We start from the raw sequence: 22,643 nt of genomic DNA, 5'->3' as shown, positions 1-22,643 counted from the left end.
AAGCCTGAACAATTGTGAGAGCAGAGGAAAGGGAAAGGAGGGACAGAGAAGAGGTTTTCTCTGGCTCTAGTGGCCAGTTTTAGCTAGCTTTGCAGAGCAGCTTGGGAGCTGTTGATAGAAATGGCCAAGTCACGAGGCTAGTTTCAGTAGAGATCTGCAGTGGGTGAAAAGCAGGAGGCAAAGTAGCAGCGTGGAATTGAGTTACTAGTTCTGAGGCACACTCACGCACAGGTGGGTGTGTGTTACCAGATGGACAACAGTGGAAATGTCTCCACTGAAGAATCTGAGGGCAGGTGTGGAAACAAGGAAGGAGGCGTCACATCACAGCAGAAGAGTGTGGAGACTGTGACAGTACCAGATTAGAGAAGTAGGGTGAGTCAAATATCAAATCACAATATTTTGATAGACCTAAGAAATGGAGGGACAAGAGAACTGACTACAGTTGTTTCTTGATGATGGTGGAAAGTGATCTTTAAGAAAAGCTTAAATGTGAGTGATGGAGCTGAATCATAAACTGTTAAGGATTTGAGGGCTGTATATGGCCCACTCCAGAGATTTGCCAATGAAAGATGAGGAAGCACAAAGAGATCATGGTATCAGATGAAGGCTTGTTCAGATGTGTGATATGGCTAATTAGACAGAGAATCTGTAAAGATAGGAAATAATCAGCATATAACATTCTCGAGGAACTGAGGAAGAACTAGAAACTAATGGATTATTAAGGAAATTGATGGGATGAGGGTTTTTTGTTCTTTCCCTTATCTTATGTTTAAATATGTCAGCATCATTGCTACATGGTGATGTGTTGCAGGATTGGTTACTTTAACTGTTTAACCTTTGACTATTTTAAGGATTTCTTCTTCTGGGTGAATTAAGGAAGCTGCACTTTTTTCCAAATAGATGATGTTATCCTTTCTATACAACCTGGGAATTTGCCAAGCACAGCATAAAATTGAGGCCTTTCTGTGTCCCTGAAACAGGAGTGAATTTGCTAGTGGGTACAGAGAGTGGCCTGATGCTGCTGGACAGAAGTGGCCAAGGGAAGGTCTATCCTCTGATCAACCGAAGACGATTTCAACAAATGGACGTACTTGAGGGCTTGAATGTCTTGGTGACAATATCTGGTGAGTGTTTTGTAAAGCAGAATATGTGACACCATCTTAACAATATTGTAGCTTTACACACTAAACTTCAGTTAGCTCATTCTCTGATGTACTGGCTAAATAAAGTACAACCACATTGAGACTTGACAATAATGTGAGCTAAAGATCTATTCAGAGGTAACAGACATGCACATTTGATCTCTGGCTCCTCTGAAAGCAGTCTTGAGAAGCGTATGAATGTGTTCTTTCTCACTGGCATCTCTCACTGCCCTCTCTGCCCAGTTGCTTGTTAGATTTCATTTGCCTTATCCAATATGTAGGTCTGTGTCCACTCCTTTCTACCAGACTTTTTTTTTTTTTTTTTTTTTTTTGAGACGGAGTCTTCCTGTGTTGCCAGGCTGGGGTGCAGTGGCACGATCTTTGCTCACTGCAAGCTCCGCCTCCCAGGTTCAAGCAGTTCTCCTGCCTCAGCCTCCCGAGTAGCTGGGACTACAGGGAAGTGCCACCACGCCCAGCTAATTTTTGTACATGCAAAAGGAAGTATTCTTTGCCATTATTGTAAAAGTATTGTATTATGGTTTTTATTATGTGAATTAACACAATTATGTCTCTTATTTATTTATTTATTTGTTTATTTATTGAGACAGAGTCTCACTCTGTCACCTAGGCTGGAGTGCAGTGGTGCGATCTCCGCTGACTACAAGCTCTGTCTCCCAGGTTCACACCATTCTCCTGCCTCAGCCTCCCGAGTAGCTGGGACTACAGGCACTTCCCGCCACGCCCAGCTGATTTTTTGTATTTTTAGTAGAGACGGGGTTTCACCATGTTAGTCAGGATGGTCTTGATCTCCTGACCTCGTGATCCACCCACCTTGGCCTCCCAAAGTGCTGGGATTACAGGCATGAGCCACCGCACCCGGCCAATTATGTCTCTTTTTAAGAAGAGCATTTTTCTTAGTATAAATTGTATAATATAAACTTCTACGGGAAAACAACTATGAGAAATAAAAAGTAAAATCATCCAGAGATCATATCTTTTAACTTTTATAAGTTTTTAAATTCCAGCTTTTTAAGCATATACCACACTCACTATATACTTAAGGGAAAAAATCTGCATAAAAATGGTTATACAATATTTCAAACATACAGGGGATAATAGGAATAATGGCACCCAAGTACTAACTATAACTAGCTGGTTTGAACAGTTGTTGCAGTACACTGTTGTACATACAGTCAGCATCCCCGTTCCTCCCACATCTACCTGTCCATGGCAACCTCTGTCCTGAAGTTACGGTGTATCCCATCCAGGCCTGATTGTCCAAAACACATAGTCTGCTTTCTCCATGCCATTGAACATCCTTCCATGGCCTCCATTTTATATGGCTAGAGGATGTTTCCTTGCACAGATGTATTAAAATGTGTTTATTTATCTTCTCTTGTTGCCCTTTAGGTATATTCCCTTTTTTCTCTGATGTGAACATTTTTCACAGATATCCTTGTAGCTTACTTAACCTTCAGGCACATATCATGTTGCATAGATCATAATTTCCTAATAATTAGTGTTATTGCTTGGTCAGATGGCATGCAAAATTATAAGACTTTAAATGAGTCTTATATACCACTATTTACAGTCACTTATGATATTATAATCACTTATGATACCACCAGTGATTTTTATTTAATTATCTGCTTGTTAGTACAAGCTTGTTATGTAACATATTTGCTTGAAGTTATTTTACTTCTAATACATGCTTTTGGTTGTTAAGGAGTTTCTTGAAATGCAAAAATTTCACTATTTATACTTAAATGAGGAAAACAGCCATTTAAAACTAGAGTGCTGATGGATGGTAGTTTTTTAAGTTGGAGAAAACAAATCTGCATTTAGTGATCCAGTGAAACATGACAATTCATGGGGATCAATACTCAGCTGAGACCAGGTGCGGTGGCGTATGCCTGTAATCCCAGCAATTTGAGAGGCCAAGGCAGGAGGATTGCTTTTGCCTGGGATGTCAAGGCTGCAGTGAGCTGTGATAGCACCACTGCACTCCAGCCTGGGTGACAGAGTGACAGCCTGCCTCCAAAAAAAAAAAAAAAAAAAAAAAATTAATAATCAGCTGATACCAGTAATCATTTTTTGGTCTACTTTTCTGTTTTTTTTCCTTCCTTATTAACTTTTAATGGTTTTCACAATCATAAATGTAGTACATGTCAATTGTAGGAAGCTTCAAAAATAGAAAAAACTTAGGAAAAATAGAACAAAATGTCACCCCCATCTTGGAGATAAACTCTTATTAACATTTTATATTTCCTTCTCCTCTTTTCTGTAAATATATCTCACAAGATGGAAGCAAAACATTGTATATAAAACTATGTGGTCTTTTTCTTCTCTTAACATACATTGAATAGTTTCCTGCAAACAATTCCCCAAAAGTTAAAAGGATTATACTGAAGTATGATGTACACAGAAAGTACAGATAAGCATACAGCTCAGTGAGCTGTCACATGCAGAATCCATCCAGATAGCCCCACCCTGGTGAAGACATGAAACATTGCCAGCACCCCAAAACTGCCCTGTGAAGCCACCCAGGGACTGCCCCCAGAGGCAAGCACTGTCCAGACTTTGAACACGTTAGGTTGATTTTGAACTGATTTTATATAATGGTAAAACAGTATGTGTTCTAGTGACAGCTACTGCTTTTTTTTTTTAAGTAGACTTTTTCTAAACGTTTTTGCAGTATTTTGCAGTTTAGCCATTCTGAAGGGGTGTAGGAATTAATAGGTGTATCTCATTTTAATTTGCAGTTTCCTAATGATGTATGGTACATCTTTTCTTACGTTTGTATATCTTCTGGTGAGGTATTCTATCTTTAATCCATTTTGTAATTGGATTGTTGCTTGCTTAGTGTTGAGTTTTAAGAGTTCTTCGTGTATTTTGGATCTAAGTCTCTGATCAGATATGTGTTTCGCAGATATTTTCTGCCAGTTTGTGGCTTGTTTGTTCATGCTGTGGAATGATGTCTTTTGCAGAAGAGAAGTTTTTAATTTTAGTGAAGTCCAACTTACTAGTTTTTTCTTTCATGAATTGTGCTTCTGGTATTGTATCTAAAAAGTCATTGCCAAATCCAGAGTCACTTGGATTTTCTTCTGTTACCTTCTAGAATCTGCTTTATAGCTTTGTGTTTCACATTTAGGTCCACAATCCATTTTGAATTGATTTTTGTGAAAGTTTCAAAGTTTGTGTAGATTTATTTTCTTTTGCCTGTGGACATCTAGTTGTTTGAGCAGCATTCATTAAAAAGACTAACCTTTCTCCATTGAATTGCTTGTGCTCCATTGTAGATTACTGCTATATTTGTATAGTTCTTTTTTTTTTTTTTTTTTTTTTTGAGACGGAGTCTCAATCTGTCATCCAGGCTGGAGTGCAGTGGCAAGATCTCAGCTCACTACAACCTCTGCCTCCCGGGTTCAAGTGATTCTTCTGCCTCAGCCTCCCGAGTAGCTGGGATTATAGGCATGTGCCACCACGCCCGGCTAATTTTTCTATTTTTAGTAGAGACGGGGTTTCACCATGTTGGTCAGGCTGGTCTCAAGCTCCTGACCTTGTGATCCACCCATCTCTGCCCCACAAAGTACTGGTATTATAGGCGTGAGCCACCGCGCTTGGTGTATAGTTCTGTTTCTGGGCTCTATTTCTTCCCATTTATCTATTTGTCTCTTTTTGTGCTAATAACCACACTGTTTTGATTACTGTAGATTTGTAGTAAATCTTGAAGTCAGGTACTGTCAGTCTTTCGACTTTGTTCTTTTTTAATATTATGTTGACTGTGTTGGGTCTTTTGCCTCTAGAGTCAGCTTATTGATATGTACAAAATAACTTGGGATTTTGATTAGAATTGCATTGACTGTGGATCAAGTTGGAAAGTACTGATGTCTTGACAATATTGACTGTTCTATCCATTAACATGGAAATCTCTCTCCATTTAGTTCTTTGATTTCATCAGAATTTGTAGTTTTCCTTAAATAAAACTAGCAAAGGGCTAATTTTATTAGATTTATTATACCCATTTTGTTTTTTTGAGTACTAGTATAAATGGTGTTGTAGTCTTAATTTCAAATTCTAATGATTCGTTGCTGGTGTACAGGAAATACAGGAAAGTGACTGACTGTTTTATTTTATTAGGCTTGTATCCTGCAACCTTGCTATAATTCTTGCTATAATCACTTATTAGTTCCAGCAGGGTTTTTGGTTGGTTGGTTGGTTTTGGATTTTTTTTGGTTGATTCTTCAGGATTTTCTACCTAGACAGTCATGTCTTCTGTGAAGAAAGACAGTTTTATTTCTTCCTCCCCAGTCCTTGTACCTTTTATTTCCCTTTTTTGTCTAATTGCATTAGCTAGGACACCCAATATAGCATTTACTAGGAGTTGTGAGAAGGGAAATCCTTCCCTTGTTCTCTATCTTACGAGGAAAGCATCTAGTTTCTTGCCATTATGTATGACATTAGCTGTAAGATTTTATGGTAGATGTTTCTTGTCAAATTGAGGCAGTTCCCCCACTATTCCTATTTCCCTGAAAGTTTTTATTATAAGTAGGTGTTGGGTTTTGTCAAGTGTTTTTCTGCATCTGTTGATATGATCATATGATTTTTCTTCTTAGCTTGTTGATGTGAGTGTGTGGCTGACTTTGCCCACCATCATTTTTGTTGTTGTTGCTTGTAGCTGTAGTTTCTCTTTATTCCTTTAGATGACTACACCACAATGTATTTACTCATTTTACTATCCATTCAGACATTATTGTTTCCTGTTTGGGGCTATTAGGCACCATGCTGCTATGAACATTCCTGTTGGTGTACTTGGGGGCATACACATAACATTTTATATTAGGAGAGAGATTACCAGATCATACGTAAGATATGCACATATCCTACTTTAATAGATATTGCCAAACTTACAAAAACAGTTCTAACAGTTTACAACACTAGTTTCTGAAGTTTCTAGTTGTTCCACACCTTGCCTACCTTTGATATTGTCAGTCTTTTAAATTCTAGACATTCTGATAGGTGTATGAAATCATCTTATTATTGTTTTAACACACGTTATTACTGTTGAGAACGAGCATCTTTTTGTGTGTCTGTGAGATCACTTCTTTTGCAAAGTTCCAGTTATAGTGGCATGTCTAGTTTTTCTATTGTTATCTCCTGTTCTATTTGATTTATAGGAGTTCTTTACATATTCTGGATATGACTCCCTTGTCAGCTGTTTCTGTGGTACACATCTCCAACTTGTGACTTGCCTTTCACTAGGTTTAAGTGCTGGCCTTAAGTGATTGATTTCTTTTGGTTACTATTGTTATTAATGATGAGACCTACTTCTGAATATGCATGTAAAATATTTATATTTATTTTGCTAGGCAAAAAGGATAAGTTACGTGTTTACTATTTGTCCTGGTTAAGAAATAAAATACTTCACAATGATCCAGAAGTTGAGAAGAAGCAGGGATGGACAACCGTAGGGGATTTGGAAGGATGTGTGCATTATAAAGTTGGTAAGTTCTAGAAGCGTCATATTTCGTTTTTCCAGAGTTTGATTAGAGTTTGAATTTTAAACTGTAAATTTTCACAGGTTTTTTTGAAGTTTGTAATAATAAACTTGTTTCTGAAACACATGGATCATTTCTGGTGTTCTGTTTCCAAGGCACATTCTAATCTTGAAGTCTCATCTAGACATTGTCTTACTCCCTCTGTGCACCTATATGCGTAACAGAGTTCGTCCCTGCAACTCACTCTGCCCTCAGTCTCCCCCACACTGTGCATCTTGTGAGAGTCTTTCCACTCCTCCTCTTTGACAGTCCACATTCTTCTCCTCTGTAAGATGTGGTTCACAGTAACCTCTTTAAGGAAATCTTGCCAGTGGAAGCCAGCTGACTTGAGTCCTTTTTTTACATGCCAGGCTTATTCTCCCCTTAAAGGTCTGGAGGTCCTTGGCAGGCACTGATAAGAGTGTTTGAGAGTTTGACTCAAGGGCTTATGGCCTGCCATTTTGAATTAAGTGCCTGTGCACAGCTACTATGCTCCTCACTAGTAAGTGAGCCCAGCTGGCCAGTCAGTGTTTTATGGCAATTGTATTGTTTTTTCTCCTTGGCATGAAGCAGTGATTCTCACGAAGTAAAATCTCACAGGAACAAAACCAAAACTCTTTTTTTTTTTTTTTTTTTTTTTTTTGGGATGGAGTTTTGCTCTTGTTGCCCAGGCTGGAGTGCAGTGGCACGATCTCAGCTCACTGCAGCCTCCACGTCCCGGGTTCAAGCGATTCTCCTGCCTCAGCCTCCTGAATAGTTGGGATTATAGGCACCTGCCACCATGCCCAGCTAATCAAAACAATTTTTTTTTACATATGAAAAAAAATACTGGCACTAATGTTTACATATACAGGAGAAATAATGGACCTGAGCCAAATTTAAGTTTTATAGGAAAGATGTTACAGTCTAACAGAATTTAAACAGGAAGTTTTTCTATATACCGAAAACTGATTAATGTTACAGGCCTATTGAATGTTTGTTTCTGCTTGCGTGTTTTCTTTTTTCTGTGTTTATGAAAATATATACCTCATCAGTTCCTCTGTTCCGAGGGATGTTGTCATGCTTGGCATTGTCTTGTTCGTGTAGTCTGTTTGCATCCCTCAGCTCATGGGTTAATGGTGATTGTGGGAGCTGCCTCAGTATCTCAAACAGTTCTAATGATATGGGAAAGTAGAACTATCTGCTTAGGATAGATTTTAGGATTAGGGTTTTCTGTGTTTATGTGAAGTATTTTTATGTGTTGAGGTATAACTAAAATCATCTAAGGCTAAATGTGATGAAACAGCTCATAACAGATGAAATGTACATGAATAGATTATCCTGCAGGGGGAGCAAGAGGCGGACGGGTTAAAAGTCTGTTGGGCTTTTCCCCAGAACAAAACAGTAGGCCTTCAGGCCTGTCACTTGTACAGAATGAATCACAAGTATTTTCAGGAGATAAGTGTGGGTGATATCATTCATTCATTGTCATTATGGTTGCCACCAAGAATAGGGAGCTATTTAAATGTATATTAAATTAATAAAAATTAAGTAAACCTTAAAATTTAGCTCCTCAATGGCACTAGTACATTCTAAGTGTGCAACAGCCCCATGTGTTTAGTGGTTATCATATTAGCAGTACAGATACGGAGAATTTCTATCATCGCAGAAGTCTATGAAACAGTACTGGTTTTGTCAGACTCTTATAAACCTTTGCGTCTTAATGTTCGTTTATTGATTTATTTAAACAGTGCTAATATATAGAGTTTAACAAGGGGAGTTATCAGGTAACAAGTTCTCGCTCATGCACAAAGAAGGAATCAAGTAGCAGTGTGATGTTAGCTTGTAAAGAAATCATGGATCTGCATTAGTAAGTCACAGGTACTCAAGGACCCCTGGGAGTACCTGTTTTGGCAGAGTTGCCTGGCAGTAAGGGCACCAAAATAGCTATGAGAAGGAGGCAGTTTTACTACTTCTGTAGATCAGGAAATGGTCTTAGTGATACTTGGACTTGTTCACAGATACTTCTGTTGGTAGAATTCAAGACTCATGAATATTTTAGTATAAGCCTTTTTTCTTCCTCAGTCTCTGTGAGCCCCATGCAGGACTAGGGAAAGTCGTAAGGAGGACCTTGGTCTCTCTTTGTGTTTCAGGAGTCTCTTGGCTGATGAATCATGTTGTTACTCATTTGGAGTAATACTAATCCCTTGAAGACTTTAGGTGGTATACCTGGCATTGTCCTTGATTATAAAATATCTTGGAATCTATTACAAGAAGATTAGGATCATTAGTGAAAGTACTCATTGATGGTCAAAATACATTAAAGAGCTGGAAAAGGAAACTGTGAGGTGTGATCTCTCTCTGAATTTTTCCGCTGCTTGTTTGGATGAATGAATAGAAGGCATATTTATAAAGTTTGCAGAAGACAGCTAAAACAGTTTAGAGGGCTATGTTGATACTGACCTGTGCTTCTCTTGCTTTTTTATTTGCTGCTTTTCAGTAAAATATGAAAGAATCAAATTTCTGGTGATTGCTTTGAAGAGTTCTGTGGAAGTCTATGCGTGGGCACCAAAGCCATATCACAAATTTATGGCCTTTAAGGTAACAACATCAAGTGAATTTAAAAGTAGTATTGGCCATTCAAGCTGCAACCAAGAGTCAGGGAATACGTTTAAAAAGTCTGAATGTTAAAATTGCTAATATAAAAGCTATGTGCTAATATAGCATATAACTTTATCATAAGAAATCATTTCTAATGTAATGTAATAAGCTTAGTTAATCTGCTTTCTAAGCCCACAGAGTGAGAAGGAGAGAGAGATAAATGTTGGGTAGACACTTTAATCGATGTGGCAATGTGTTAACAGAGGAAAAGAGAACAGCACTTCCACCCTTCAGTTAAAAAGGTGACCTTCACCTGAGTCATGGATGCGTGTAAAGATTTAGATGTGTTTTTGATAACAAAACTGTGTCTAACTGGCAGTTTTAAGGTATATCTGTTCATAAAATACTAATTAAAAATTAAATTACAGAAATTCTAATGACAGAACATTATTATATAGTAAATGAAAAAAGTTAAACTATTTCATATGATTCCATTTTTGTTTCAATAAAAAACTCAGATATAACATCTGAACTAATGTATAAATTAAGATGTTTGCCATTTTGCATGTATACAGTTTTAGGAAAGTAAATGATTGAGTACTTAGTCTTAAAATTAGGACCGTTTTCATTTGTGAGTTCACAAAAATACTCATGGAATTTACAAATATACCTCACATTGCCTGGTGATTGGCTTTTTAGAATAGTTTTTTTGTATTTTATTGAAGGGGTAAGTTTCATTTATTTGCAAAATTTGAATTTTGGATTGCTTACTGCTTGATTTCCCAGTGAAGCAGGATAGATGGAGTTACAATATTTCCTTAAAAAATAAATCCAAGTGTTACTGAATAAAGAGAATTGGTTATACAGTTATATTATCTTCTGAGATCTGGCCTTAATATCCTTTATATACTAGGTACCGTACTAGTTGGTTTTATACATATTACCTTATTTAAAGGTGCTGTTTTATTATCCTAGTCTCATGAACTGTGGGTAGTGATGTCAATGAAAAACGGAGACCACCAGCACAATCCAGGCTGTTGTAGCACATACAGCATTTTCACCATTTTAGTCTAGTCAGAAAATTAGAGATCTTTATAGTTCAAGTAGCTACTAGTATGATAATAGTGGTACAATTTTCAGTGTGTGACTCCTACAATTCCTCTCGCTCTACTGTGCATTTGAATAGTTGAGTAGTATGCTTAGGAAAGTCCTCACTATTTTACTTTGCATGCTTTTCTGATCAAGGCAGCCAACAGCACAGTAAGTGACAGAGCAGAAATCTTGATCTGGAAAGGGAGATTTGGAACATAACTTCTGGAAGAAGTGTCTTCTAGATGCTAATTAACAGGCAAAAACATAATAAAGACTAATTTTGTAAAGTATTATTGCCTTACGGTTGTTGCCAGTGTGGCTCAGTAACTGAATAACTGAGTATGTTGGGTCTTCTCTAGTTTGATCTATTAGAAGTAAGTTCTCCGGCCGGGCGTGGTGGCTCACGCCTGTAATTCCAGCACTTTGGGAGGTCGAGGTCAGCAGATCAAGACCATCCTGGCTAACATGGTGAAACCCCGTCTCTACTAAAAATACAAAAAATTAGCTGGGCGTGGTGTCGGGCACCTGTAGTCCCAGCTACTCAGGAGGCCGAGGCAGGAGAATGGTGCGAATCTGGGAGGCGGAGCTTGCAGTGAGCCAAGATGGCGCCACTGCACTCCAGCCTGGGTGACAGAGCGAGACTCCATGTCAAAAAAAAAAAAAAGTAAGTTCTCCTTCATCTTCTCACTTCTCTCTTATGGCTTCTTTGCAGTCATTTGGAGAATTAGTACATAAGCCATTACTGGTGGATCTCACCGTTGAGGAAGGCCAGAGGTTGAAAGTGATCTATGGATCCTGTGCTGGATTCCATGCTGTTGATGTGGATTCAGGATCAGTCTATGACATTTATCTACCAACACATGTAAGAAAGAACCCACACTCTATGGTTGGTTGACTGGCTTCATTTTGTTTTGACTTTTTTCTTTACTCTGCTTAGTGAACTAACACAAGCAAGGATTCATTTCCCCTTGGTGTGGGGGTGAGTATTTAAATGATATGCAATTTTCAATAGCTCCATGCTGTTAGACAAGTGGAAATCCACCTTCCTGGCTCTGTGGAGCCCTTGTGAAAACCTCTTAGCTCTTGCTTTGACTAACATGGGATGGATTTGGGGCAGTTGCTGGCAGGCCAGAATATCCCTGGGTTGGGAGTGGTTCTCAACTGGAGCCCAGCATCCAATGTTTCATGGGCCTCAGGAGATGTGAGTCAGTAGAGTATATTACTGGGAAAAGGCAGAGTTGGGGGATATATATTGCATGAGTATTCTAAAATGTTAATCTAATTGCTGTATTTATCACCAGAGATATGGTACCAGTGCATTCACCAAGAGTCTTACTGAGCACTTGCACAGGGCTGGAAATAACCACAGACATTCTTCCCTGTACTTTGTTCCTGTTTTCTAGATCCAGTGTAGCATCAAACCCCATGCAATCATCATCCTCCCCAATACAGACGGAATGGAGCTTCTGGTGTGCTATGAAGATGAGGGGGTTTATGTAAACACATATGGAAGGATCACCAAGGATGTAGTTCTACAGTGGGGAGAGATGCCTACGTCAGTAGGTATGAAGAACTTGGGGAAAGGCAGCATTTGTGAAAGTGGAGCTGTGTCTGAGACTGCATTTATTTATCATGCTGATTTTGTATGTCCTTCAGACCTTTTGGCTACCATTGAATAGAGTGGTTGGCAGTGTAGATGGTGGAAAGTTAGATTGTAGGCCGTGGAAATAGTCATAGGTCTATTTTAGAACAAAATCCAAGTAATTATTTTCTACTTTAAAAGCCCTATTATTATAATCTCTCATTTAATCCTTAAAACATCCAGAGGAAAATCGGACATGTTTTTGTTGACCACTTTGTAAAGGGAGACAGAGAATTGGTAAAGAGACAGAGAATTGGTAACGAATTGGTAAAGGGAGACAGAGAGAAAGGGAAGTTATTTGCACAGAATGGTAGAGCCGTAACTACAAACAGCCTTGTGCATAGTTTTCTAGTTTGCATTCAGTAATAAAGACTGACAGTTGACATTTTCATGGGTTTCTATTCAAAACTATTTTGGTTTTATTGTAATTAAGTCACTGTCTCTGATCACTCATGATTTCTCTTCCCTGCCGTCTCTCATGACTGGATTGATAAAAATCTGTGCACTAAACTCTAAACTCAGTGGGTAATTTTTCTAGATAGGCGTGAAAGGCTTAAGGAAAATGAAATAGATCAACCACTGATGCAAGTAACTACTTCACAGGATAGACAAGGTGGTTACAAAGGCAGAGTTCCTTGAAAACAAATCTTTAAATGCTAGGCATTTAAATTTTAAATTTTAAAAAGATTTAGAAGTATAAAAATACATTTTTATTTATCACATAAGCAACATCTTTTCAGGGCTGTTTCCTTATCTTTAATGGTTTACAATTTTTCCCTCCCCAAAAGCATATATTCGATCCAATCAGACAATGGGCTGGGGAGAGAAGGCCATAGAGATCCGATCTGTGGAAACTGGTCACTTGGATGGTGTGTTCATGCACAAAAGGGCTCAAAGACTAAAATTCTTGTGTGAACGCAACGACAAGGTAATAGTTTCCTCATGGATTCTTTTTAGTTACTCTATCTTTTAATAATGGCTTGTTTTCCATGGAGTTTGATGATTAATTTCCTTGGAGTTTTGATAAAAATAATCAAGGAACTTTTTAAACGTTGCTTTTTAGTCATGTTTGTGAGGATTGGGGTATGTCTTGCTTTTTGCTGTGAGGGGATAGAGATATTTTTCTCTGTAGAAATTAACATATTTGGGTTTTGCTTTGTATATGTATTTTTAACTCTGTTAGATGACCAGTCTAGGCTATAATTAGTTTAGAGACAGGGAAGATAAAAGCTGCCAGTTTAGTTGGCTGGAATTCTTTTGTGAGTGGAAGGAACCACCGTGCGATTTGGGTACATCAAAAGGTTCCTCTGACCTGATGTGTGTCAAGAAGATGCCCCTTGTTAGTCTGTGAGCGGTGAAATTGCTTCCTAGGTTTGCATGTCAGAAATGTTTCACAGTAAAAATCATCTTATGCAGACATAACATACCTCCTGCACCAGAGACCCCATGGCATGACACCCCCTTTGCTTTTCAGAACTGGCCATACCACTCCAGGGACGATTCCTGTGGCACCTTCCTCCCAGGAAGTCCCTTTCAAACCGGCTTTGGAGTGGAGCAGATAGATGGCCAGGGGTGTTGACCCATCCCTGTTTGCCAAGGGAGAAGGCATTGAGGGTGGAACTGATTTTTACTAAGCCTGCCCTTTCTTTCTTCTGCCCAGTCAGACAAAGGCATGTCTGACTACCTAAGGCAAGACACCACGACCTTTGAAACTTGGCCCTGAAGAACGTTTCCACCTTTTGCCTCACATTGACAGACTGGCAGTCAGCCCAGTTCTCAGATTTAAACATTTAATCATTTAATGCAAGAAAGAAGAAGCTACACATCTGTCCTTGCCAGCTGGTCCTGCTTGCCTGACACATCCCAAACACAAAGTCGCTTCACTCCTACCCACTGTCTTCTGCAACCCTACACTCAGTTTCAAGTGGAGTTTTGCCTACAGATTATCTCCCAAATCTGTGACCTTGAAAATCTCTACAGCTCAGACCTCATTCAGGATTTTGTCAGCTTGTTGGCTTATACTTTCCTAAGTATGTTTACCACAGCTGCAACTATAACATTCTTTGAATTTCAGGCATTTAAATATTTTTATCATGTGTGTCATGTCCTTTAAGATTTATTAATAAGAGGCACAAAAGTTCTATTTGCACAAAAATTCTATTTATGGATTATATGAAGTAATTAATACATTTTTTGTTGATTTTTAAAAAGAAATTAGGTTGTTAAGGAGTCTTCCCTGTTGCTCATTGTGGTTTTTAAAGACATTTATTTATTAGAAGGTGTTAACAGTAGAAGTGGAAAGAAATAACTCTTCAGAAACATCCATTTTTTTCCTTTGTGGTCTCACAATATGCCAACGTGTAAGGAGTTAGTAGTAACAAGCCTGAGTTGTAATAAAAATTGGCTGCAGATGGTCACTCCTTACAAATTATAAATTGATAATTGCCCCAGAGGTTTTTGTGGGTTGTTTTTGTTTTTTTGTTTTGGTGTTGGAGTCTTGCTCTGTCACCCAGGATGGAGTGCAGTGGTGTGATCTCGGCTCACTGCAACCTGCGCCTCCTGGGTTCAAGCAATTTTCTGCCTCAGCCTCCTGAGTAGCTGGGATTACAGGTGCCCACCACCATGCCCAGCTAATTTTTTGTATTTTTAGTAGAGATGGGGTTTCACTATCTTGGCCAGGCTGGTCTTGAACTCCTGACTTCATGGTCTGCCTACCTTGGCCTCCCAAAGTTCTGGGATTACAGGTGTGAGCCACCGTGCCGAGCTTTTTTTTTTTTTTTTTTTTTTTTTTTTTTAAGACAGAGTCTCGCTCCGTTGCCCAGGCTGGAATGCAGTGGTATGACCTTGGCTCACTGCAACCTCCACCTCCTGGGTTCAAGTGATTCTCATGCCTCAGCCTCCCGAGTAGCTGGGATTACAGGTATGTGCCACCACATGGTATTTTTAGTAGAGACGGGTTTTGTCATGTTGGCCAGACTGGTCTGGAACTCCTGGCCTCCCAAAGTGCTGGGATTACAGGTGTGAGCCACTGTGCCTGGCCTCAGAGTTTCTTCTGAAAAGGTTCTTTGGGAGTCTAAGCTTCTCGTACTTGACAGTGTTGAGGATGATGGTGGCTTAGATTCCCTGGCTGGAGGTGCTGCATGACCATGGTAACCATGCCCTCTTTGTTCTTGCTTTTGCAGGTGTTCTTTGCCTCTGTTCGGTCTGGTGGCAGCAGTCAGGTTTATTTCATGACCTTAGGCAGGACTTCTCTTCTGAGCTGGTAGAAGCAGTGTGATCCAGGGATTACTGGCCTCCAGAGTCTTCAAGATCCTGAGAACTTGGAATTCCTTGTAACTGGAGCTCGGAGCTGCACCGAGGGCAACCAGGACAGCTGTGTGTGCAGACCTCATGTGTTGGGTTCTCTCCCCTCCTTCCTATTCCTCTTTTACCAGTTTATCCCCATTCTTTTTTTTTTCTTACTCCAAAATAAATCAAGGCTGCAATGCAGCTGGTGCTGTTCAGATTCTACCATCAGGTGCTATAAGTGTTTGGGATTGAGCATCATACTGGAAAGCAAACACCTTTCCTCCAGCTCCAGAATTCCTTGTCTCTGAATGACTCTGTCTTGTGGGTGTCTGACAGTGGCGACGATGAACATGCCGTTGGTTTTATTGGCAGTGGGCACAAGGAGGTGAGAAGTGGTGGTAAAAGGTGCAGAGTGCTGAAGCAGAGAGCAGATTTAATATAGTAACATTAACAGTGTATTTAATTGACATTTTTTTTTTGTAATGTGACAATATGTGGACAAAGAAGAAGATGCAGGTTTAAGAAGTTAATATTTATAAAATGTGAAAGACACAGTTGCTAGGATAACTTTTTTGTGGGTGGGGCTTGGGAGATGGGGTGGGGTGGGTTAAGGGGTCCCATTTTGTTTCTTTGGATTTGGAGTGGGGGGTCCTGGCCAAGAAAACTCAGTCATTTTTCTGTGTACCAGGTTGCTTAAATCATGTGCAGATGGTTCTAAAAAAAAAAAAAAAAAAAAAAGAGAGAAAAGAAAAAGAAAATGTGTGCATTTTGTATAATGGCCAGAACTTTGTCGTGTGACAGTATTAGCACTGCCTCAGTTAAAGGTTTAATTTTTGTTTAAACCTAGAAGTGCAACAACAGTTTTACCACAGTCTGCACTTGCAGAAGAAAGAAAAAATTCAAACCACAGTTTATTTTTTTTTTTTTTTGCCTACCTCATTGTTCTTAATGCATTGAGAGGTGATTTAGTTTATATGTTTTTGGAAGAAACCATTAATGTTTAATTTAATCTTAATACCAAAACGACCAGATTGAAGTTTGACTTTTATTGTCACAAGTCAGCAGGCCCAAGAACTGTCCATGAAGATGGGAAATAGCCTTAAGGCTAATGGAATTTACTTCCAAATTTAGAAAGCAGAATGCTTTGTTTTCACCGGATTCGCCATTAGAGGTTGATGGGGCAACTGCAGCCCATGACACAAGATCTCGTTCTCGATGTAGGAGGGTTGGTAGCAGACAGGTGGTCACGTTAGAATAGTCACAAACTGTTCAGTGTTGCAGGAACCTTTTCTTGGGAGCGGGGGAATTTCCCTTTTCTAAAAATGCAATGCACTAAAACTATTTTAAGAATGTAGTTAATTCTGCTTATTCATAAAGTCAGCATTTTCTGTGTTTTAGATGTAATATCGAAGTCCTGGCTTTTCTCGTTTTCTCACTTGCTCTCTTGTTCTCTGTTTTTTTAAACCAATTTTACTTTATGAATATATTCATGACATTTGTAATAAATGTCTTGAGAAAGAATTTGTTTCATGGCTTCATGGTCATCACTTAGCTCCCCTAAGCATGTTACCGTCTCAGAAAAGGATCAGGACTCCATGTCACAGTCCTGCCATCTTACTTTCCTCTCATCGAGTTCTGAGTGGAAATACTGCATTATGGCTGCTTTAACCTCAGTCATCAAAAGAAACTTGCTGTTTTTTAGGCTTAGTCTTCTTCCTTTGTGGTTAATTTTCCTGTATATTGTGAAAATGGAGGATTTTTCCTCTGCCCCCACCCACCTAAACACAGCAGCCATTTGTACCTGTTTGCTTCCGATCCCCTTGGCACCCACTCTGTCTGGCCTCTGTCAGTTTCCTGTTCTTGGTTCCGTGTTTTTGAAAAAGGCCCTCCTTTGAGCTACAAACATCTGGTAAGACAAGTACATCCACTCATGAATGCAGACACAGCAGCTGGTGGTTTTGTGTATACCCGTAAAGACAAGATAAGCTGAGAAGCCTTACTTTTTGGGGAAGTAAAAGAAGATGGAAATGGATGTTTCATTTGTATGAATTTGGAGCAGTGCTGAAGGCCAAAGTCGCCTACTGGTTTGTAGTTAACTTAGAGAAGGTTGAAAAGTTAATCCTACCTTTAAAGCGATTTGAGGTAGGCTGGATTCCATGGCCACAGGACTTTAGTTAGAATTAAATTCCTGCTTGTAGTTTATATTCATGTTTAGGCTTTTCATAAGAGGAAACATGCCACAGTGAGCACACTTGTGTACATATCAAGAGAAGAAGGAAAGGCACAGGTGACTGTGGCTCCTTCCCTGGCTTTAGAGAACAGTACAGGGTGGGCAGATGTCTTTGAAGAAATGCTCAATGTCTGATGTTAAGTGGGAGAAGGCAGAGAACAAAGGAGTGGCATCATGGTCTTACATTATCCAAAGACTTGAAGCTCCATGTCTGTAAGTCAAGTGTTATCCAAAAAAAATGCAAATGGTGTTTCATTGGAATTACCAAGTACTTAGAACTTGCTGGCTTTCCCATAGGTGGTAAAGGGGTCTGAGCTCACACCAAGTTGTGCTTGCCCCGCTTGTGCAGCTCCAGGTACCTGCTGGGCACTCTCGTGGTGTTTGTGGTGAACCGAATTGAATCCATTGTGTGGTCTTAAGTTACTGAAATTGGACCACCCTTTGTCCCTCTCGGCGGAGACTTCCTGGTCTGTGCTTTACTTGGTTTTTTTTCTTCCCGTCTTAGCCTCACCCCCTTGTAAACCAGATTGAGTTGCTATAGCTTGATGCAGGTACCCAGTGAAGTTTCTCCATAAAAGATTGGGAGTCGTTGAAATGTTTAGATTCTTGTAGGAAAGGAATTACTTTCCCCCCTTTTACAGGGTAGTGACTTCTCCACAGAAGTGCCAATATGGCAAAATTACACAAGAAAACAGTATTGTAATGATACCATTACATATGGAACATTGAACTGTTAGAGGAGTGCTCTTCCAAACAAAACAAAAATGTCTCTAGGTTTAGTCAAAGCTTTCATAAATAATAACCTTCCTGTTTTAAAATCAGAGTAACCCTTTCTGTATTGAGTGCAGTGTTTTTACTTTTTTCTCATGCACATGTTATGTTGGAGAAAATGTTTACAAAAATGGTTTCGTTACACTATGTGCACCACATATTTATGGTTTATTTTAAGAGATTTTTTTATGGGTTATTTAGGTTTTCATCTTAGTTGTAGCACACTTACCCTAATTTTGCCAATTATTAATTTGCTAAATAGTAATACAAATGACAAACTGCATTAAATTTACTAATTATAAAAGCTGCAAAGCAGACTGGTGGCAAGTACACGGCCCTTTTTTTTGCAGTGCTAACTTGTCTACTGTGTATTATGAAAATTACTGTTGTCCCCCCACCCTTTTTTCCTTAAATAAAGTAAAAATGACACCTATTTTATGTGGCATGAGTTTCAAATATGTTCTGACCCTTCAGAATGTTTCCTTCCTGTGAGGATCCACATTTTATGCATACCTGCCTACCCTGAGCCAGAGCAGGCTCCTGTATTTTGCTATTTCAGATGACAGGGGCTTGCCCAAGGCCAGGTGTAGATTATGAAAGTAGCAAATGTTTGTCTAAAGATCTCAGAGATGAAGTGGGAGATGAACCTCCATCACCATGTTCCTGAAGACAATATGGAGTAAAGCTGGTCCTTTAAAGAAATAATGTCGCATTTTTGCAGTTTTGAATTTGGATCAAAAAGTACAACAGCGTGATGTCTGTAATAGGACAATTAAAGTAGCTCTCAGTTTGGTGCATAAATACTAACTTGGGTTTAATGATTGGAGCCCCTTCAATGTAAGGTCATTGTGTCTTCAGTGCTGGGATTCCCCGTCAACCCCCCATAGGCCTGGTAGGCATGATCCCCGTCGGGCAAATCTGGGGCCATGCTCTCAGCGTTGGCACCTCATCTTAGTCTCCAGGGCTGCCCGTGCTGCATCATCATCATTTAGGTATATTAATAAACCACTTCGTGCTTCATCCTAGAAACATGCTATCTCTCTAACAGGAAAATAAAATTATAACTCCTTAGGCTGTCAGATGAGTAAGATTTTTCTTTTCCTACTTGGTGTGTTGCAGTTGGTGGATGATTACGAATAAAAATCTAGTGGAGTTTTCTTGGGACCATCATGCAACCTCCACTGGTTGAGATTTCACTTACTGGAAGCAACGGGGGGATCCAATCAAGACCCTTCAGCCAACACCAGCTCTGTGTTTTGGCATCATATTCAAAAATACAGTAAAATTGGTGCATTCTCTGGCATCTACTTCAAAAAAAAAAAATCCATGCTTCATTTAAGCAGAAGTAGCTAATGTATTTTATAAAGCAAAATGGCTAAGGAATCAAAACTTGGGGAAAGTAGTTACTATATTTTCTTACGTGAGAAGATAGGCACTCAAATACTGTGTTCCCATACCTGGTCTACCTCTCCCTTAGGTTAATCAGACTGTATTCTTGTGTCAAATTCTTCCTGAAACAGTCTCATCTTTGCCTCTGTCCTGCCCAGCTTCTTTGCTGTTACCTTGTTCACTATTTCCTAATGGATACATAGCCTGCATATTAGCCGAGATTGTTTCTCAGATTTAACCACTTAATAAATTCAAACTCTGCTCCTCCTGAACTACCAACCATGCTGGCACAGAGCAGGCACTCAGATTCCCTGGCTGTTTGCTTAAGTAGCATGGGATAACTCCTATGTTAATCCAAGGGAAAACCAGCCTGCCTGTCCAATGTGGGACGGGCAAGGAAGTGCTCTGGTCTTCCTCTTCCTTCCAGGTCGTCCTTCCAGGTAGTGCTGGGGAAGTGTAGTCCCAGGAGGGCTGCAGAGCTCCACTGCAGTGGGCATGGGCCATCCTGTCCCATAACAGGTTCCTGGTACTTACCAGTCCCTCCAGCTGGAGCTTGGTGTTGGAATAACACTGCAAGGACTCTTGATTTCCGAGACCAATCTAGTTGGCTTGTTTCTAAGAAATTTGGATTAGATATTCCAGCACAAAGTGACTTAAAAAATACTCATTTCTATTTTGGCCGAAAGTGTAAAATTCAGGCAAGTTACTCACCAGAGTTCTGTGGAGGGATGCGGACAGAGCTGACCAAGGCCATTCTGCTCTTACCCTGATCTAACAGCCCTTAGAAACTAACATTAAGCAACTGTTCAACAATAAATGGTATTGAATACTTCTTGATTCTTTGACAGCTTTATTGAGATACAACTCACATACTGCGTAAGTCACCCATTTAAGTAGACAATTGGGTGGCATGTAGTCTATTCAGAGTTATGCGTCCATCACTAACAATTTTCCCAAATTTTTATTACCCCAAGATGATACTCCATACCCCTTTGCTGTTATCCTCCAATCTCCGCCTCCCTCCACTCTGCCTCCCCAAGCTTTAGGCAGTCCCTAACCTACTTTCTGTCCCTGTGGATTGGCTGTTGCGGACATTTATAGAAATGGAACCAATCACCATGTGGCCTTTTGTGACTGGCTCCTGTCACGTAGCATAGTGTGTTAACAGCTCATCCATGTTGTAGCACGTGTCAGCGCTACATTTCTTTATATTGCCATCCTTGGTTCTTAATCTGTGTTCCTGGTGTTCTACTTCAGGTTCAGGGCCAACTAACTCACTGACAGCTAGGTCCCCAGCCTCAAAAGTTGCAGAGTTAACCTTTCAACCCTCAGGGGAAACAGCCCCAAAAGCAGCTCCAGAAATGGGTTCCTGCTAGGTGTGTTTTCAGTTTAAGCTCTTAGAAACCCAGGGATCCCTTTCCACAGATGATCTTGATGCCAAATGTAGGCTTATCATAGGTCAGATGCAGCGAGTCAAATTTTGGAATGGGGTACCATTCTGGAAGCACAGTTGCCATCATAGGCCCTGCCTGCTGTGGAGAGCAAACCTCCAACCTGGAAAGGTTGGGACCTATGGGCGTTCTGTCCAAATCTTAAATCAGGGTTCTGAGGTTGTCCCCTCTAACTTACGTGGGCTCACCCCTAGGAAGGGACATAGAGCTGGCTTTGCTGAGCTGGGATCCGTTTCTGATCCTTGGCAAACACATGGAGCTGTCACATTTCACAAGGGCCTTGTCCTGTTGGCACCTCATGTATCTTACTGGCATAGAGCACATTTCCTCAGTGCTGTCTCCTGGAAGGCCTGACTGACCCCAGACTGTCATTTGCAGGGTACATCATTGAGTAAGTGTAGACACTAGTAAACTTCTGGGAACTTGGTGGCATTCTGGTCAATCTAGCCAGTTGAGCAACCACTGTGTGCTGAGCACAGTCTTAAGGTATGGTGCTCCTTTGGGGAAATGCAGAATTAACTAAAGGGGTTACTTGGAACAGTGCTTAGTATATTCTAGATGTTAAAGCAGAGCCTTTAGTAACTGTGTATAAAAGAGACTTAACACTTTTAAGCTACAACAGCATGCAGCTGCCAGAATAGCTGGCGTGAGTTTAAACTGCATGGATTACGAAGTAAGAGATGACCCCCTTTGGTGGTCAGGTCACATTTAGATACACTCATAGAGGGACCACCTGTAGCCTCATCGCAGGAAAGGGACACAGGACAAGGCTCCAAATTAGATCCAATGAAGACGGGTCAAAAGTAAAGAAATTAATTGGTAGAAGTAAGCATATATTCCTTTAAAAATCGAAATATTCAACCCTGATCAATCCATCCTGCTTTGGGGTAATTAACAATGATAGCAATGGGATTTTATGTATATTTGCTACGCACCAGGCCCTGTGTGCTAAGGGCTTTTATGCTTGCCTTCTCAGCCTATAGAAGAGGAGACTCAGGCTACCCATTTGTTAATTTAAACTTATTTGGAGAGACACAAATGCAGGAGCCAGAAGATAGAGCTAGGAAAAGTAGGTTGAGTGTCCTGGGAGCAGCATCAGCCTCCAGTATGAAAGGGACAATCAGAACTGTCTTAACGGGATGAAACAGGCAACTTCAATGACTGGCCAGGTTCACGGCCCTTGAGGCAGGCTTTGTTGGGATGCAGAGGACCTGAAGTCACTTCAGCACCCTGTAGAATCACCTACCTTGAGGTAAGTTGGGACTAGATATGTGTAAGGGTGGTGTATTAGTCCATTTTCATGCTGCCGATAAAGACATACCCAACACTGGGTAATTTATAAAGAAAAAGGTTTAGTGGACTCAGTTCATGTGGCTGGGGAGGCCTCACAATCATGGTGGAAGGCAAGACAGAATGAGAGCCAAGTGAAAAGAAAAACTTGGGAAACTATCAAAGCTCATGAGACTCATTACCATGAGAATAGTATGAGGGAAACCTCCCCCATGATTCAATTATCTGTCA

At 40.0% G+C, this 22,643-nt stretch overlaps 1 protein-coding gene and 1 pseudogene across 34 annotated transcripts in view; both read left to right on the top strand.

The window, feature by feature from the left end:
* Nucleotides 1–18,715, top strand: part of MAP4K4 (mitogen-activated protein kinase kinase kinase kinase 4) — a 195,754-nt gene extending 177,039 nt beyond the window's left edge. For 19 of the 33 annotated variants that reach the window (XM_030828550.1, XM_030828549.1, XM_030828538.1 and 16 more), the window contains 7 exons: nucleotides 981–1,124; nucleotides 6,512–6,646; nucleotides 9,159–9,259; nucleotides 11,064–11,237; nucleotides 11,755–11,914; nucleotides 12,782–12,921; nucleotides 15,176–16,014. In XM_030828550.1, coding sequence (XP_030684410.1) covers nucleotides 981–1,124; nucleotides 6,512–6,646; nucleotides 9,159–9,259; nucleotides 11,064–11,237; nucleotides 11,755–11,914; nucleotides 12,782–12,921; nucleotides 15,176–15,259 — 938 coding nt within the window. In that variant the 3' untranslated portion in view covers nucleotides 15,260–16,014. Of the gene's footprint in view, nucleotides 1–980; nucleotides 1,125–6,511; nucleotides 6,647–9,158; nucleotides 9,260–11,063; nucleotides 11,238–11,754; nucleotides 11,915–12,781; nucleotides 12,922–15,175 lie in introns of all 33 variants that reach the window. The other 14 variants (XM_030828557.1, XM_030828539.1, XM_030828552.1 and 11 more) reach the window with 5 other exon arrangements.
* Nucleotides 16,759–18,715, top strand: LOC101176450 (annotated as a pseudogene). The gene has a single exon (XR_179404.3). The product of XR_179404.3 is annotated as an uncharacterized LOC101176450 (transcript).
* Nucleotides 18,716–22,643: the final 3,928 nt, after the last annotated feature.

This window comes from Nomascus leucogenys, chromosome 14 (assembly GCF_006542625.1).
Source record: "Nomascus leucogenys isolate Asia chromosome 14, Asia_NLE_v1, whole genome shotgun sequence".
Lineage (NCBI taxonomy): Eukaryota > Metazoa > Chordata > Mammalia > Primates > Hylobatidae > Nomascus > Nomascus leucogenys.
The sequence above is the reverse complement of the archived record's forward strand: the minus strand, read 5'-3'. Positions and strand labels throughout refer to the sequence as shown.